Consider the following 17,086-nt stretch of genomic DNA (forward strand, 5'->3'; position numbering starts at 1 on the left):
CAGCCCTGCCTGGCCTCCCCGTATTCTGCTCTCCCTGGGCCAAGAAGCCAGCCCTCCACAGCCCATGGCCTCCACTCTCAGCTTCTCCCCACTGCAGGTAGGAGCCTGGATGCCCACTTCTTGCCTGGGAGCCCCTTTGTTCACTTTCTGGTCTCCCCCTCATCCAGCCAGGCCTGGCCCTATGGGCTTCTGCATTTTGGGCTGAGGCTCTGGGCTTCTGAACTCAGCCAGTCTGAGCCCCAACCAGCCTTGCCACCATATTATTGCACAACCGCCAGGGTACCACTGCCTCAGTTTCCCTGGCTGTAGCATAGGAACCATCCTCTCTGACTTCCAGAACTGGAGTAAGGATAAAATGAGTTTCTTGACAGGAATGCTTGTGACCTTTGCTACAGAGGAAGCAAATGGGACATGAGGACAGCACCCTATTCCCACTAGCTCCCAGCCCCTCCCCTAACATCCCGGCTCCACCTCTCCTGGACTGAGGCTGAAAAGCTATTACTATTAGCCAAAATGATAGGAGACAGTGCAGGGGGACCTGGGGGAGTTGGGGGTATTTTGCAGCTCTGTCAGACAGACATTATACCGTTCCCAGTGTGGGAGTGGAAGGTGGACCTGGGGGCCAACCTGTGCCAGGTCCGTGATGGGCCCCTTTGCTGGGGTGCCAGTGTAAACTCTGTGATGCAACGCCCGCCCCCCCAGGCCCAGCCTAGGTCAGGTCTTCCCACCCCACTCCCGCGACCCAAGCTCGGAGGCCCTCATGTAGCAGCGCTGTTGAGGGGCAGACCCCGCAGGGCGCGTGGGGCAGGACAGGCGCACATGGCAGAGGCTAGCAGGTGGGAGGAAGGGGGACAGGGGCTTGGGAGGTGGAGGGAGACGCTGGGCAGGCCGCGGCCCCTCCCCGCTTCCTCCCTGCGCGCCGCGGGCGACATTGCCCCTCCTGGGCAGGGGGCGGAGAAGACCGGAGGAGAGGAGGCGTTGGCAGAGGCGGAGGAGGCGGTGGCGGAGGCGGGATTTGGAGTTTCCCTCCGCAGCAGCAGCGGCGGCGGCCCCTTGGCTACAGGCGAGGCCGCCGCCCGGGGCTCCGGTGGCGTTCGGCGGCGGCAGAGGCGCTTCCCGCCGCCTAAGCTTCGGAAACTTCCCGGCCGCGGCGCACGAAGTCGGTGTGGTGAGCGGAGCGCAGTAGAGGTGAGCGGAGCACGCGGCTCCCCGGGGCTCCCGCCCTACCCCACCCCCATCTGGCCCGGCCGCACCCGACGTGAGATCCTACACTCTGCACCCCCAAAGTCCTGCCAACCCATGCCCCACAAGGCCAACGCAAGCACCCCTGTGAGACCCATTCGATCCTGTCACCACACAGCCCCGCACCCCACCCGTACACCTCCGGTGTCCCCTGTCACTTACATGGCGCACACAAACCACAAACCACAGACCCTGGTCCCCATAGTTCACACACTAGTAGCCTCTGACCAACCGTCACCACTGTCCCCAACTCACACCAATACCCATCCCAGACCCTGCCACGCCCCAGTACACACCCGGCGCGCACACACACTTCCAGCCCATCCCTGCTATACCTGCACTAACCTAGAGCCCCCCGCCAGGCCTCCCACCAACTCCCGATTTCCATGTACCCATTCTAAACACCCAACCCACCTTCCCAGCCCAAGGACGCTGCTGTCCGCCCACCCCAGAACAAAGTGAAGTCCCAACACAAACCCACACCCAACACCACTCTCTACTCCCCAGCATGCTCACACACCTGCTGGATCCCACGCTCCCCAGCATCCTGCCCCGCCCCCACTGTAAATCCCCTTCCACACCCCCAGCACATCCATGAGTCCCTCCCATCACACCCTCACCAACACCTGGCACGCGGGCTCTAGAGGCTGCAGTATTTGGTGGCATCCCTGCCAGGCACCTCTGGCTCTCCTTTGGCAGCGGCTCACCAGCCTGGGCCCTCAGGTGCCTACCTAAACAGACCTTGAGACTCCTCAGCGACTGACTTGGCTTCTTCCCTAAAGGGATAAAGAAGGTACTTGGGGCCCAAGGTAGGGTACTTAATATGTGGAGGCGAGGGGGGCCGGGAGGAAGCAGAGAGAGGCACTGAAATGGAGCCGCGGCTCAGATGGGACCACAGGGGCGCCAGTGCCCGCCATGCACGTAGTAGGTCGGTTCCTTGAGAGCTGGGGTCCACGTACACTATGTGCTCGTCTGCGTGTGTTGGAGAGGGCTGTGTGTGCACGTGTGCTTGTGCGTGTCTGGGGCTGGGGGAGGAGTGCCTGATCGTCAGAAGGAAAAAGCAGAAGCACCCTCCGGGGCTCCTTCAGGCAACAACTGGTTTCATTCATTCATGCCTTTGTTAACAAGCATTTCTTCCGTGAACGCTGGGCATGTGCCAGGCCCTGCACTGGGGGCTGGGGCCAGCTTGGGGCCGGGCACACACCCGTTCCTGCCTTGGAGGAACTCCCAGTCCCGCGAGGAGACTGACCAGGAAAAGCAGAAAGCCATCCCCAGCGGAAAGTGGATTTGGTGGAAAAGACACTGGATTTGGCAGGAACGCGGTCGCTGGGAGTTGTGCTCCTGGCCATGTGACCGGGCCGCGACTGCCGAAATCCTGCCACTCGGCCCGGCGGGAACGGTGAATTTCGGGAGGGGGGCGGGGAAGGTGGGGCACCGCGCTCAGGAGGCTCCGGGGACCAGAGGGCGCACGCCGCAAGCTCGGGGGCGTGCAGGCGGCGGCGTCCCCGAGGCCTCTAGGGGGGCGCTGCCCCTGCCTGGCGGAGGCCTGGGGCGCCCAGCGGGGGCGGAGGCGGCGGGCACAGCGCCTACCCTGCGGCGAGCAGCGAGCGCGCGGCCTAGCTCCACCCGCCGGAGGGAGCCAAGCGAGGCCTGGGCGCGCGGCGCTGCGCCCCCAGTGCGGCAGCTCCCGGGGCGGGGCCGGCACCCAGCGCTGGCGCTGCAGGGGGCCTGAGTGGGGCGGGCCGGGCAAGGATGGGGGGGCGGGGGTGTTGGCTGCTCTGAGCCCTGCAGTGCGGAGGTGGCAACAGGTTCCCGTTTGTCCTGTTGCTGGCGCTGCCGGCGTTGCAGGCGCTGAGCATTGAGCACTGTCGAGAATGACCCTTCATTCCCCACTCCCCAGTGCTCTCCCTGGTGAGAGGGCTTGCCAGTGAGGGTATAGGTAAGGTGCAGGGGAGCCACTCCTCAGGCTTCCCCTTCCTACACCATGGCGTTGGCTGCCTGGCTTTCCCCATCCTCCACTCCAGCCCAGCTCCCTTCACCTCCTCCAGGCAGCCTTCTCCAGAGAGCAGCGCAGCCCCCTCAGGAGCTCCTATCTCTCTGGGTTGTCATTCTCTCTCAGTGACACTGAGACAAGGCAGGTGGGGTATGGCCACTCATGCTCTCTGCCTGCCATAGCCCTATGCCACTCTCACTATGCACAGCCAGGCTGGCACATTGCAGAACCTGCATGCTGCCTTCAACCCCTGCCCACTCCAAGGTCCCACCCTGCAGACTCACAGTTGCAGTGGGTCTAGAGGCTGGTGCCCACCTCTGCCACTGCAGATCTAGGATGTGAGCGACAGGTGCCCACCTCTGCCACTGCAGATCTAGGATGTGAGCGACAGGAGGTCACAGACAAAGGCTCTGCCCTAGGAGCACACTAAGAGGGGGGATGAAGCACAGAGAAGGGAGGCTTACAGGCTGGCCCTGATACAGGAAGGCTGCCTGGAGGAGGGCGCCTCGGAGGGCATGAAGAGTGAGCAGAATCTGGGCAGGTGGCCTGGGGTCATGTCCACAGAGCAAGAAGGGAAGGAAGTGCATAGCCCAGGTGCCCAGAGCCACTGGTTGCAAGCCTTGGGACTCATCCTAGAGTCAAGCATGTGGTGGGGTGTGGCCAAAGACCAGCCTACTACCAGGGTCCTAAGAGTCCCACGTTGATGGCCCACTGTGGAAGAGGGAAGAAAAGCAAACTGGAGGCCCCCTGGAGGTGACCTAGCTTTCTGTAGCCTTTACTGTTCCTTTTACCATTCCCTCCTCCACTTTCTCATCTTAATCTATGGTTCACTAGAGGAGTTTTGACAGACTGGACTTGATTTTTCTAAATGCTGGACTTCTAAGTTGCTTTGCATTTTTCACTCCTGAGAAAAATGGTTTGTGGTGCCTATCCCCATGTGCATAGCTTTGCTTTCTTTTACTTTAGTTCCTTAGAGTAGAATCCCAGAAGTGGACAAAGGGTTTGGATTTTTTTCCTAGCTCTTGATGTTGTCAGATTAATTTCCAAAAGGGATGATACCAGTGTGCAATCCTCCAGCACCAGAGCAGCATGGTTTCACAGCAACCTTGCCAACACTGAGTGTCCTCGTTTTGAGAATATTTCACTAATGTAGTAGGTGGGATGTGTTACCTTGTTTGCAGTTGTTACCTTGTTTTTGTAAATTTGCTTTCCCTCCATGCCTGAGGTTGAACCTTCTCCCAAATATTTTTTACCTGGTTGCATTCCCTCCTTCATGCAGTATGCAATCTTTTCAGGTTCCTTGCTCGTTTATTTACCAGGGTCTTAACCTTTCGATTAATTTGTATGAGTTTTATCTTATCTGTTGTACATTTTCCTTCAGCACTATTATTTGCTTTTGCTGGGCTTTAAGAGGAGTTGGGACATTTAACCAGATTGGCTTTTTAGAAACCTCCCCCAACCCCTTTTCATTGTCTCAGCACTTATCATACCTGATAACTTGTCCGTCCTCCTTGCTGATTGTTGACCTGTCCTGCTAGACTGGGAGCAGTGGGCAAGAAGAGGCCTTGTGCGTCCTGTCTGTTCATTGTCCTGTGCCCAGAGACCAAGGAGGGAGGCCAGCCTTTGTTGAATCAGTGGCATTCTGGCACAGGGTGGGGTGGAGAGCAGACTGTTTTGGAAGATGTGATGATGACCTGGCCAGGAGCTGGTGAATGTGAGCACGTGCCAGTCCAGGGGACAGAAGGGAAAGCACAGATGTGGGGGATATCTAAGTAGAAACTACTTCCCTCCAGATTGATCTGTTGAAGCTGATTAAGGGAAGGAGGCAAAGGGAGGAGCCAGGGGTGACTCGGAGCTCCTGCGTGCCTTTGGCTGAGCTCATGCAAATGAAAGGGTGGGGATGCCCAGGAGCTTCCCTCTGCCTGCCTAGCCCCCCAGTCAGCCTTGAACAGAGCTCTAGGCTGAAGGCAGCAGTAGGTTTCTGGTCCTGCTTCCTCCTCCCCTTCATGATTTTAGTGGTATTCCCTGGTAGCTCAAGGTGGTGGCTGTGATGAGCCCATTATACAGATGGGGCTCCTGAAGTCCAGTCAGGGAATAAGATGGTCAAGGATCACCGGGTTAATTGGGTTGGAGAAACTTCTGGAGCAAGGACCCGAGCTCTTGTCCTCACTCCTCCCCCTCCCTTCTGGGCCCAGGCTGGCGCCGGCCAGGATAACTACAACTGGTCCCCTGCTGGGCCCCTGACCTGCCCTTGTCCTCTGCCCCGACCCGGTCCCTCCTGAGTGGAAGCCCCAGCTCAGCTTGCTACTCACAGGTCCCACCCGATGCTTTCGCTAGCACCCGTTGGCTCACCGGCGCCCCGAGCCCGCCCCGTCGCCCCGCCCTGACCCGCCCCTCTGAGCAGCAACTCCACGTCCGAAGGCAGTGGCTTCCAAGGTGGAAGCTGGGTCCGGCTGCCAGGAAGCAGCCCGCGCGCCGGCGGCGCAGAGCCCGGAGCTCGGCTTCCACGTGCGAGCCTGCCCCGCCCCCTCCCGGCGGCCGCGCCTGGGGACTCTCTGCCCGGGGACGGCGCCTTGCCGTGGCAGTGGCCGTGGTCGGGACGTCTACGCGCGGTCGGCCACCGCCAGATCGCGCTCCAGGTCTCTCTCCTTTTGTTCTCTCCGGGGAGGAGGGGGTGCCAGGGCAGGGTCAGCTCAGTGAGGGCTTGCCGAGGCCCATCACCTCGGCGCCACCACTGTTCCCCGGCCCACCTGGCCACGAGGGACATCCCTTGAACCCCCCACCCTCACACACACACCCAAAGTCGGAAGCTTGAAATTGGGGAGCAATCACATCGGGGCGAGAGAGAAGCAGAAAGGGTGTGTGGAGGGCGGTGGCCTTGGGGCGCCCGAGGACGAGCCCTCTTCTGGGAGACCCCTCACGCTTCCCTTCCCACCGGCACTCGACTGGCTACCTCGGGTGTTTTTCCCGGGGTGCCCTTCTGCCGGTCCTCATTGCAGGAGGAGCGCGAGAAGAGAAGCAGGCAGTGAAGGGGCGTCCCTGAAGGACCGTGGGCGGCCGCTCAGGGATACCGGGCTGGCTTCATGTCTTGCCCCTAGGCTCCCGGCCGAGCAGGAGAGTCCAGCTCACGCCGCGCGCTTCGTTCTTTCCGCAGCGCTCTCGGCCCGACGTGCAGGCAGCCGCGCGCCCATGGAGGGCCTGGGCCGCTCGTGCCTGTGGCTCCGCCGGGAACTGTCTCCCTCTCGGCCGCAGCTGCTGCTCCTCGACTGCCGCAGCCGCGAGCTGTACGAGTCGGCACGCATCGGCGGGGCTCTAAGCGTGGCCCTGCCCGCGCTGCTGCTGCGCCGCCTGCGGAGTGGGAGCCTGTCCGTGCGCGCGCTCCTGCCCGGGCCGCCGCTGCAGCCGCCGCCGCCCGCCCCGGTGCTCCTGTACGACCAGGGCGGGGGTCGGCGCCGGCGCGGGGAGGCCGAAGCCGAGGAGTGGGAGGCTGAGTCGGTGCTGGGCACGCTGCTCCAGAAGCTTCGGGAGGAAGGCTACCTGGCCTACTACCTCCAGGGTAGGTGCGGGCGGCCAGCGCCGGCCAGGGGAGGACCCGGGCCTGGGGAGGCAGAGCCCTACCCTCCCAGGAGAAATGCGATTAATTCAGCCCTGACCAAAAACTGCAAAAAAAAAAAAAAAAAAATTTAACCTTGGGCGAGGCTCACCTCATTTCGTCCACAGTGGAGGTGAGTCTACCTCCCCTGCTAATCCACCAGGCTGCTTTTCAGGGGGGAAGAGCCTGAGTATGACCTCGGGCAAGTCCTTCATCCTTGGAAGCCCTAGTTTCTGAGTCTGGAAAATGGGAGGAATCGGGCTCGGCACCTGTAGCTCAAGCGGCTAAGGCACCAGCCACATACATCAGAGCTGGTGGGTTGGAATCCAGCCCTGGGCTGCCAAAACAACAATAGCTGGGTGTTGTGGCGGGCGCCTGTAGTCCCAGCTACTTGGGAAGCTGAGGCAAGAGAATCGCTTAAGCCCAGGAGTTGGAGGTTGCTGTGAGCTGTGATGTCAGAGCACTCTACCCAGGGCTACAGCTTGAGGCTCTGTCTCAAAAAAAAAAAAAAGAAAGAAAGAAAGAAATGGGAGGAATTGGACAGACCTGACCTAGTTCACAGACTGCTCAAGAACAAAGTACCAAGCATGGGCTCCCCAGTGTACCCTTAATGGTATCTCCTCTCCCACAGCTACTGACCACAGCAGGGACCTACCTTCCACCCCCACCTCCACAATCCTGGCAGGGCTGGGGGTAGGTCGAGAGAAGGCTGAGCCAAATGCCACCCCTGGGGGGCCCAGGCAGAGACAGGGTTTTCATGAACCTATAGAGCCAGCTGTCACCAAGAAAGGTCATTACACCGTACTGGGGATATATAAATACATATAGTGTCAGATTTCCAGGTTCACCCCCAGCCCAGAGAAATAATGCTACCTATAGATGAGATGCTGGCATCTTGGGACTTTGGAACCATTCAAGTAGAATGTCTATTCCACACTCTATGCCACACTCCCCATTTCTTGGGGTCCCACTTCATCCCTGAGAGTGCTCCCAGGAGACATCCAGGCAGAGAAGTGCCATCTGAACCTTTCCCCTTGTTTAACTGATGCCTGCTGTCCATCCTGAGGCTGCTAGTAGTACATCAAGACTCTGCTGAGCCCTCGTACCTGTCCCAGCCCAGCCCTGGGGATGTAAGATCCTCTTGGGTGGCATTGCATGGGGGTGTTTGCTGTCCAAAGGAGTGGCCAACAGTGCTGAGCATGGGTGCCCACAATCTTCCACATGTGGCCACCAGTATAGCTCAAGCTGCTGGGTTTTGTGTTCCCTTTGGGGACATCTGCAACCTCCCTAAGTTGTCTAGGGTAGGGTCAGCTCCCTATCCCCAGCCAGGGGCATTTGTCTTCCCAGGAGGCCAGGACACGAGGACCCACTCCCTCTCCTCCACAGGTGGCTTCAGCCGTTTCCAGGCCGAGTGTCCTCACTTGTGTGAGACAAGCCTTAACGGCCGTGCTGGCTTGAGCATGGCCCCAGTGCTAAGCCCAGTGCCCGTGGTAGGGCTGGGTGGCCTGTGCCTGGGCTCTGACTGCTCTGATGCAGAATCTGAAACTGACCGCGACTCCATGAGCTGTGGCCTGGATTTGGAGGGTGCCACACCCCCGCCAGCGGGGCTGCTGCCATCCTTCCCTGTCCAGATCCTGCCCAACCTCTACCTGGGTAGTGCCCGGGATTCAGCCAATTTGGAAAGCTTGGCCAAGCTGGGCATCCGCTACATCCTCAATGTCACCCCCAACCTCCCTAACCTCTTCGAGAAGAATGGCGACTTTCATTACAAGCAGATCCCCATCTCTGACCACTGGAGCCAGAACTTGTCCCAGTTCTTTCCAGAGGCCATTGCATTCATTGGTGAGTCGGCTTGCCCTCCCTTCTGACCTCTCCACCCTCAGGCCGGGCTCCTGGCCTCTCCCATTTCTCCATCCTCTCCCTCATGACAGTTCCTCCCAGGCTTGGCTGCCATCCTTAGAGCCCAGAGCCAGGATGGTACTTCGGGGAGGGGTGGGGGAGGGCAAATCTCAGGCAGCTCCTGGAAACCAGCAGGGCAGCCTGACTCAGAGGGCAGGGTGAGGGCTTTGTAAGGCTTTGCCTCCCTCACGATGGCCCTGGGGTCTTCCCACCCTGCCCGCCCCACCTAGACGAGGCCTTGTCCCAGAACTGCGGGGTGCTCGTCCACTGCCTGGCAGGGGTCAGCCGATCTGTCACTGTCACCGTGGCCTACCTCATGCAGAAGCTTCACCTCTCGCTCAACGATGCCTACGACCTGGTCAAGAGGAAGAAGTCTAACATCTCCCCCAACTTCAACTTTATGGGGCAGCTGCTGGACTTTGAGCGCAGCCTGCGTCTGGAGGAGCGACGCGCCCAGGAGCAGGGCAGCGGGGAGCAGGAGTCCTCCACGCGCGACCCGCCCTCCTTCTTCACCACCCCCCCTGGGCAACGGCATCTTCCAGCTGGACCCCAGCTAAGGGCCCCCGCGGGGCCCTTTGGGCGTTCCTGATGACTGCAGCAGCGGGGGGCGGGGGTGGCAGAGCGCGCAATACCTCACCGGGCTGTGGAGGGAGGTGGGAGCCGGAGACATCCGCGGGAGCCGTAGACATCCGCGGGAGCCATAGACATCCGCGGGAATCGTGCAAAATGTGCCTATGGGCCCGGTCAGGGCCGCTGGCCTGACCCATGCCCTCAGGCGGGCGGGACCACGCTCCAGAACCTGCCTCTTCTGCGACTGTTACGTTTTTCTTTGAGGAGGGGGGGTGGGGATTCTTTATCCTAGGGACCATTCCAGGTGGCTGCCTGTTCCCTGGCCCAGGCCCTGGGTGCTCTGCCAACTTGGCTGGGCCCTGGGCCTCCCTGTGGTTCCCCCTTCAGGAAGGGTGTGTGCCACTTTGCCACAGGACTGATTCCCAGGCCCTTCCCTGTCCCCATATGGCCTCTTGGGGAGAGGAGAGCACCACCATCACCAGTGCAGTCACTGCTACTTCTCTGCCAAGGGCTTGGGTCCTTTTGGGGCTGGGGACCTTCCAAGGGATGTGGACCCAAAGGTGGAATGGCCACCTGGCATCCATAGCCTGGGAGCACTGGGCAGGTTCCCCGGCCACACATCTGGCTCCCTGACTGTTTTTTTTTTCTTCTTCCCCCAGATGTCTTGACTGGATCACTGGGGCTCTTTGTGACTGAGGGTGGTCAAACTGCCACGGGAGGAGATAGGGTCTCAGAGTGAGAACCTGGAAGGGGAGGGGAAGAAGACCTTGATATTGCTGCTGCAGGGCCCACACAGCCTCTCTTGGTTTGGGGGGCAGGGAAGGGGCCAAGCTGCAGACACACAGTCATTCATTGCAGTCTACACCCCTGTGAACAGCAGGGGTGTGTGTGTGTGTGCGTGTGTGCATGTCGGCACTCACATGCATGCTAGCCCACTTACACCCAGCCCGAGGCTGACTGTCCTTGACATGGCGACAGGACTGTCTTGTCCTTGAATGTGAAGGAGGGGCTGTGCTTGTTTGTTTTTGTAATCCTCATCACAGTTGCTTTCTTTAATTGTTCCTCCCAAATAAATGGTTTATTTAAGATATCGAGCAAAGAAGGAAGCTGCCTCATGTGTGCCTTGGCAGGTTTCAGGACAGTGAGGAAGGAGGCCCTCACAGTCTCTCACCTGCCCACCAGTGAAGAGAGCAAGGGAATCAAGTGCTACTCCACTTCCCACACCATGTCATCATTTGTCATCCGGTGCTAGAACTGCCCATAGGCCCAACCAAGTTGCTGTTCATTCACTATCCATTTGAGGGCCACTCTGTGCGAGGGATTAGACACAGCAGTGGTCCCCCAGCATAGAGTCCCACCTGCTTGGAGCTGGCTTTCTGGAGAGGAAGAAACAGTAGGTGCAGTGAATTAGTAAGTTCTGTGGTGGACCCAGAATTGGCAGTGGAATTGGGCAGCTGGTCCTCAGACACCACACAGTGTCAGACCCCAGACCTGCTGCATGCAGGACCCAAACAGGGGAGGGATATGGGCAGGCTTGCATGTCTGAGTGTGTGTCTCTCTGACTGACACTGTGGAATGTGGGCTGTAAAGGCCCAGACTAGAGGCAGAAAGCACCCCGTGTAGACCATTGGCCACCTAAAGCAATAGATAGGACCTCTATCACTCCTCAACTCGGGATACTGCCAATACCTTCTCTACACCATAGCTGGAAGGGTCTCTAAAGCTGTAATTCTCCACCATGGAGACATGGCAGAGCAAGAGGGAAGCTGGAGGGTGGTGGGAGCAGTTATGGCCCCACAACATAGTGAAGGTTTTGTGAGTAAGCTGGGCCAGATAGCCAGAGAAACCCTCATGGTCCAAAACCCCTAAAGTGTGGGCTGAAATCTAAAAATGTGAGGGAACCACTAAGCTGGTAGGAAAACAAGAGGAAGCCTCTGATGTAAGAAGTGGTGAGGATCCTTGAGTTCAAAGGAGTGAACCAGCCCCAGGCCTAGCTCAGAGCCCAGGAGCTGGAGATTCCACAAAGAATGCAGCCCCATCAACACCTTGATTTTAGTCCAGTGAAGTCTATTTTGGATTTCTGACTTCCAGAAATATAAGAGAATAAGTCTGTGTTGTTTTGAGCCAGTAAATTTGTGGTAATTTGTTATAGCAGCAACAAAACTACTAGGTGATCTAGCAAAAAAATACCTCAAAGAAAGGGATGAGGATGTGTGCCTACCTTGGATAGAATAAAAGGGAAATGCCTCTCCCAAGAATTTATATCCACAGGCTGAAATTTTTTCTTAGAGTACTCTAGGCATAAAGTGGTAGATGCTCCAGAATTTTTCTCTTAAAACAATCATCATGTTGTGGGGGGTGGGGGCTCCTGAATTTGTCTTGAAACTGCATTTGATTATCTTACACACAGATTTTACTTAATTTGTGACACCCAATAAAAATAGCAAAGAGAAGTTTAAAACATTAGGAAAATGAATTGTTTTAAAGTTCTAAATGAAGTGGTCCGGAAGTAGTATTGCCCCAGAGTGCCCTGCAGAAGCAGACATAAATCTCCTATTTTAACCATAGGCCTCAAAAAATTCCTATAGAAAATTCTAAAATATGTAATTTTTAAAAATCACAAAAGTTATAAAGAAGTAAGCCAGTATGAGTGAGAGAAATGTAAACATATAAATTTAAGTATCAATCCTGCAAAGACAGCATATTTTGAAATTATATGACATAGAATACAAAAGTAGTATAATCCATACGCTTATAGAAATGAAAGTACAACAAAAGAATATAAAATGATTGGACTCTTGAAAAAAGACCAAATGGAACTTCTAGAAATTAAAAATATACAATAGAAATTGGAGATTCAAGATATGTGTTAAGTAGTATATTAAACACAGCCAAAGAGAGAAATGGTGAACTAAAAGATGAACTTAAGAAAATTTCCCTGGCTCGGTGCCTGTAGCATAGTGGTTATGGTGCCAGCCACATACACTGAGGGTGGCGGATTCCAACCCAGCCCCGGCCAGCTAAACAATAATGATAACTGCAACAAAAAATAGCTGGGTGTTGTGGCAGCTACTTGGGAGGCTGAGGCAAGAGAATCCCTTAAGCCCAAGAGTTTGAGGTTGCTGTGAGCTGTGACACCACAGCACTCTACCCAGGGTGACATAGTGCGACTCTATCTTAAAAGAAAAAAAGAAAAGAAAATTGCCCAGAATGCAACACAAAGAAACAATAAGATAGATTGAGGTTGCACATATATTTCTAGAAGAAATATCTGGATTTCTAGAAGAAAAAAATAAAGACAATAGAGAATATGCAGTATTTTAATGGACAATAGCTGAGAATTTTCCAAAAGTGATGAAAGATACTATGGAAGGGATTGCTGAGTGTCACCCAGTATTCTTCTAGAAATAGAGCCCTGTGCAGACCATTGGACCACCAATGGTCTGCTTCCCAGCTAGAAATTTTATTTCCCATCCTCCCTCACAGCTAATTTTGGCCATGTTCTTGCATATTGTCTGCTTTTTCTGATAGAGCCCTTAGTATTTTTTTTATGTCCTTCAATAAAAGCTGAAGAACTCTTAGTATTTTAATCATAGTTATTTTAAACTTCTGACAATTCCAACATTCTTGCCATTTCTGAGTCTTGTTTTGGTGCTCTATCTCTTCAAACTGTTTTCTGTCCTTTAGTATGCTTTCTAATTTTTGTGTTAGAAGTTAGACATGACCAGTGTCTCACACCTATAATCCTAGCTCTTTGGAAAGCCAAAGCAGAAGCATCACTTGAGGTCAGGAATTTGAGACCAGCAACATTGCAAGAACAGGTCCCCACAAAAATAATATTAAAAAAAATTAACCAGGTGTGGTGGCGTAGGCCTGTAGTAGTAGCTACTTGGGAGGCTGAGGCAGGAGGATCACTTGAGTCCAGAAGTTCAAGGTTACAGTGAGCTATGATCATGCTACTGCACTCTAGCCCTATCTTAAAAAAAAAAAGAAGAAGAAGAAAGAAAGAGAGAGAAAGAAAAGAAGAGGAGAGGAGGGGAGAAGAGGGAGGGGATAGGAAAGGAGAAGAGAAGAGGAAGGAGGGAAGGAAGAAGGGAAGGAAAAAAAAAAAAAGAAGTTGGACTCAGTGTACTGGGTAAAAGGAACCACTGTAATATAGGTCTTTAGTGATGTGGTGGTGAGGTGTAGATGGAAGGAAAACATTCTATAGTCCTATAATTAGGTCCTACTCTTTTGGTGAGCTTGTGCCCCTAGACTGTGCCCTTCACCAGTGCTTCTAGGATTGTGCCCCCTTTAGGTGGTATAGGACGGCTACAGAGGGCTGGAGTTGGTATTTCCCTTCCCCTACATTGGTAGGCTCTGATAAAATCCTAATAGGTGAGGTTCTGCTAAGACAGTTTTTCTTGAGGACAGGCCTTCTTAAGAATGAAATGCTCTGGACATATTTCAAAATGTTTACTTTTCCTTTACCCTGGCAGAAACATGAGGGGATTTTTCTCACTCTGAGAACCTGGTTAAGCTCCTGGAGGTAAAACTCACAAACATATGGGTGCCCTCCTAAGACAGCCCCTTTTTAACTATTTTTTTTTTTGCAAATGAAGGAATAGCCCCCTTTTAATTTGAAGTTAAAAGTCAAGTTTAACTTTCAAACTTGTCCACACTGAACCTCCAGCAATTCAGTAATTACAGCTCTGTGTCAGTCTGTCTCCCCAGTTTTGGGGGAGCAGTTTGCCCTGTGACCTCCGTTCTCTGATAGATATAAGAGGAGTTGTTGACTTTGTTTGTTCAGCTTTTATTTGTTGTTAGAACAGACTGATGACTTCCAAGCTTTTGACATGCTGGACCAGAAACTTAAACTCCCCTGGGTCCATTTTTATTGACTGATTTTTCTTGTCATTATAGGTGTCGTTATGGATCACATTTTTAATGCTGCTTCTACCTCAGTCAGAAAGCCTGGGTGGTAGAGCTCACCTAGTTTGTTTTCTTTCTCTCAGGGACCATAGTCCTTCACTGACTGTAGCCACTATCTGAAAACAATTGGTTCATGTATGTTGCAAAGTTTTCTAGTTGTTTATAATGAGAGGGTAATTCTGGATCTTGTTATTCTCTCATGGCCAGATCGATGTTGAATGACTTTAAACTTTGTTAACATAAATATGGCTGCTGAATATTTGAGGATAGCTAAACTATAAATAGAATATACTACTTCAAAAATTGTAAAGGAGAATATCAAATGATAAAGGAAAATCTTAATTAATCCAAAAGAAGTCAAGAGAGGAAAATAAAGGAACATAAACATAAGAATAAGGCAAAAGCACAACATATATGTTAGAAATATATTTACAAATCCCTGAACAAATTAAGTAGATTAAGATCTCCAGTTAAAGACAGGCTGCTGGCTCGGCGCCCATAGCACAGTGGTTACGGGGCTGGCCACATACACGGAGGTTAGCAGGTTTGAACCCAGCCCAGGCCAGCTAAACAACAATGACAACTGAAACAAAAAAAACAGCCAAGGGCGGTGCCTGTGGCTCAAGGAGTAGGGCGCCAGCCCCATATACTGGAGGTGGAGGGTTCAAAAAAAATAGCCGGGCGTTGTGGCGGGGGCCTGTAGTCCCAGCTACTTGGGAGGCTGAGGCAAGAGAATCACTTGAGCCCAAGAGTTGGAGGTTGCTGTGAGCTATGACGACACAGCACTCTACCGAGGTCAACATAGTGAGACTCTGTCTCCAAAAATAAATAAATAAATAAATATAAATACAGGCTGTTTAAGCCAGGTGCAGTGGCTCACACCTGTAATCCTAGCACTCTGGGAGGCAGAGGCTGGTGGATCACCTGAGCTAATGAGTTCAAGACCAGCCTGAGCCAGAGTGAGACCCCATCTCTAAAAATAGCCAGGCATGGGCAGTTCCTGTGGCTCAAAGGAGTAGGGCGCCGGCCCCATATACTGGAGGTGGCGGGTTCAAACCCGACCCCGGCCAAAAAACCGCAAAAAAAAAAAAAAAATAGCCAGGCATTGTGGCAGACACCTGTAGTCCCAGCTACTTGGGAGGCTAAGACAAGGGGATCACTTCCGCCTAAGAGTTTGAGGTTGCTGTGAGCTATGACGCCACGGTACTCTACCAAAGGCAACAAAGTGAGACTCTGTCTAAAAAATAAAAAATAAAAAGAAATAAAGACAGGCTGTTCAAAACTGCAGGTGTAAGTTGTTCCTATAGGATAGCACAAAAATAAAAGTTGAAAGGGCAGGAATTTCAGCTATGACAAAATGAGGATATTAGCCAATAACCTCAAATAACTATAAAGTTAGACAAAATTGACAAAAGAAAACTTTTTTTTTGAGACAGAGTCTCACTTGGTCACCCACAGTAAGTGCTGTAGCATCTTAGCTCACAGGAACCTCAAATTCTTGGGATTAAGCAATCCTCTTGCCTCAGCCTCCCTTGTAGCTTAGACGACAGACACCTGCCACAATGCCCAGCTATTTTTTAGAGATAGGGTCTCGCTTTGGGTCAGGCTGGTCTCGTACCCGTGAGCTCAGGCAATCCACCTGCCTCGGCCTCCCAAGTGCTGGGATTACAGGTGTGAGCCACCACGCCCAGCCTCATACAAAAGAAAACTTTTTGACCAGGATATCAGCCAAAGGCATATGACAATCTAGGAAGCTGAATTTTGGGTAAAAACAGTGGGAGTCTGTGGTACTCTGGCCTAGTGCTGCTCCTATCTTTCACAGCTTGTTTGCCATGGAGGTTCTGCCAAGGCAAGGCAGCCTAGGAAGATTAGCAACTTCTCTTCCTGAGTTTGAAGGGATCTCACTGAATTCAGATTAGTGGGCAATACCCATATCCTGTGGCACTGTCAGTGGAAATGACTTCTTGGAGACAGGCCATCAGGGGAGGGCTAACAACTCAGCTCTACTAGACTGAGGTTACAATCATAGTATGATAAGCATATTCCTGGCCAACTGGAGACTGGTGCTCTCCTGGACTGCCCTGAGGCTATGCAGATGTATATAGAAGACTCAAAAGGGCCCAGTGTAAAGTAAAACCTGGAAGACATGAAAATAGCCTGAACATTGAAAGAGCTCCCCCTACCTACACACAGATTCATCAGTAGAGAACACAAGACATACTGGCTCAAGATGTTTGAGCACAGCTTCTGTCCCGTCATTGGCCAACTACTATTCTAGGCAGATTCAGGAAAACCCATAGGAAACCAGGCTTAAAATTTTAAACTAGAATATATATTTTTTAGACTGAAAAAAATCTAAGCAAAGAGACTAGCATCTGCACACCATAAGGAGACAGATTTAGCCAAAAAAAAAATTATACAACAAAGAAATTATAAAACACAAAGCAACAACTTCCTCCTGGAAGGGGGGAAATGTCAGACTCCAAAGTTGCTGCAAAAAATCATTTAAAATATCCAGTTTTTAAAAAAATAATTATAAAACATGCAAAGAAACAATAAAGTGGGGCTCACACTCAAGAAGACAGTCAGCAGGGCGGGTGTGGTGGCTCACGCCTGTAATCCTAGCACTTTGGGAGGCTGAGGTGGGTGGATTGCCTGAGCTCAGGAATTCGAGATCAGCCTGAGCAAGAGCAAGACCCCATCTCTAAAAAAAAAAAAAAAAAAATAGCTGGTCATTGTGGCAGACACCTATAGTCTCAGCTACCTGTGAGGCTGAGGCAATCCACCTGCCTCGATTTCTTGAGCTCAATTTCTTGAGCCCAAGAGTTAGAGGTTGCTGTGAGCTATGATGCCATGATACTCTACCAAAGGTGGCAAAA

General features: G+C 53.2%; 1 protein-coding gene across 5 annotated transcripts; it reads left to right on the forward strand.

The window, feature by feature from the left end:
* Window positions 1-1,033: 1,033 nt before the first annotated feature.
* DUSP9 (dual specificity phosphatase 9) lies at window positions 1,034-10,390 on the forward strand. 5 transcript variants are annotated; one of them, XM_053578898.1, is made up of 6 exons: window positions 1,046-1,188; window positions 1,942-2,641; window positions 5,573-5,874; window positions 6,390-6,791; window positions 8,214-8,669; window positions 8,957-10,390. In XM_053578898.1, the coding sequence occupies exons 2-6, from the start codon at window positions 2,394-2,396 to the stop codon at window positions 9,313-9,315; spliced, it is 1,767 nt and encodes a 588-aa protein (XP_053434873.1). In that variant the 5' UTR covers window positions 1,046-1,188; window positions 1,942-2,393; the 3' UTR covers window positions 9,316-10,390. The 5 variants fall into 5 exon arrangements, with proteins under 5 accessions (XP_053434878.1, XP_053434873.1, XP_053434876.1 ...); XM_053578903.1 differs by lacking the exon at window positions 1,942-2,641 and having other exon boundaries at window positions 1,034-1,188; window positions 5,550-5,874; XM_053578901.1 differs by lacking the exon at window positions 1,046-1,188 and having other exon boundaries at window positions 1,280-2,051; window positions 5,550-5,874.
* The last annotated feature ends 6,696 nt before the right edge of the window (window positions 10,391-17,086 follow it).

Source organism: Nycticebus coucang, chromosome X (assembly GCF_027406575.1).
Source record: "Nycticebus coucang isolate mNycCou1 chromosome X, mNycCou1.pri, whole genome shotgun sequence".
Taxonomy (NCBI): Eukaryota; Metazoa; Chordata; class Mammalia; order Primates; family Lorisidae; genus Nycticebus; species Nycticebus coucang.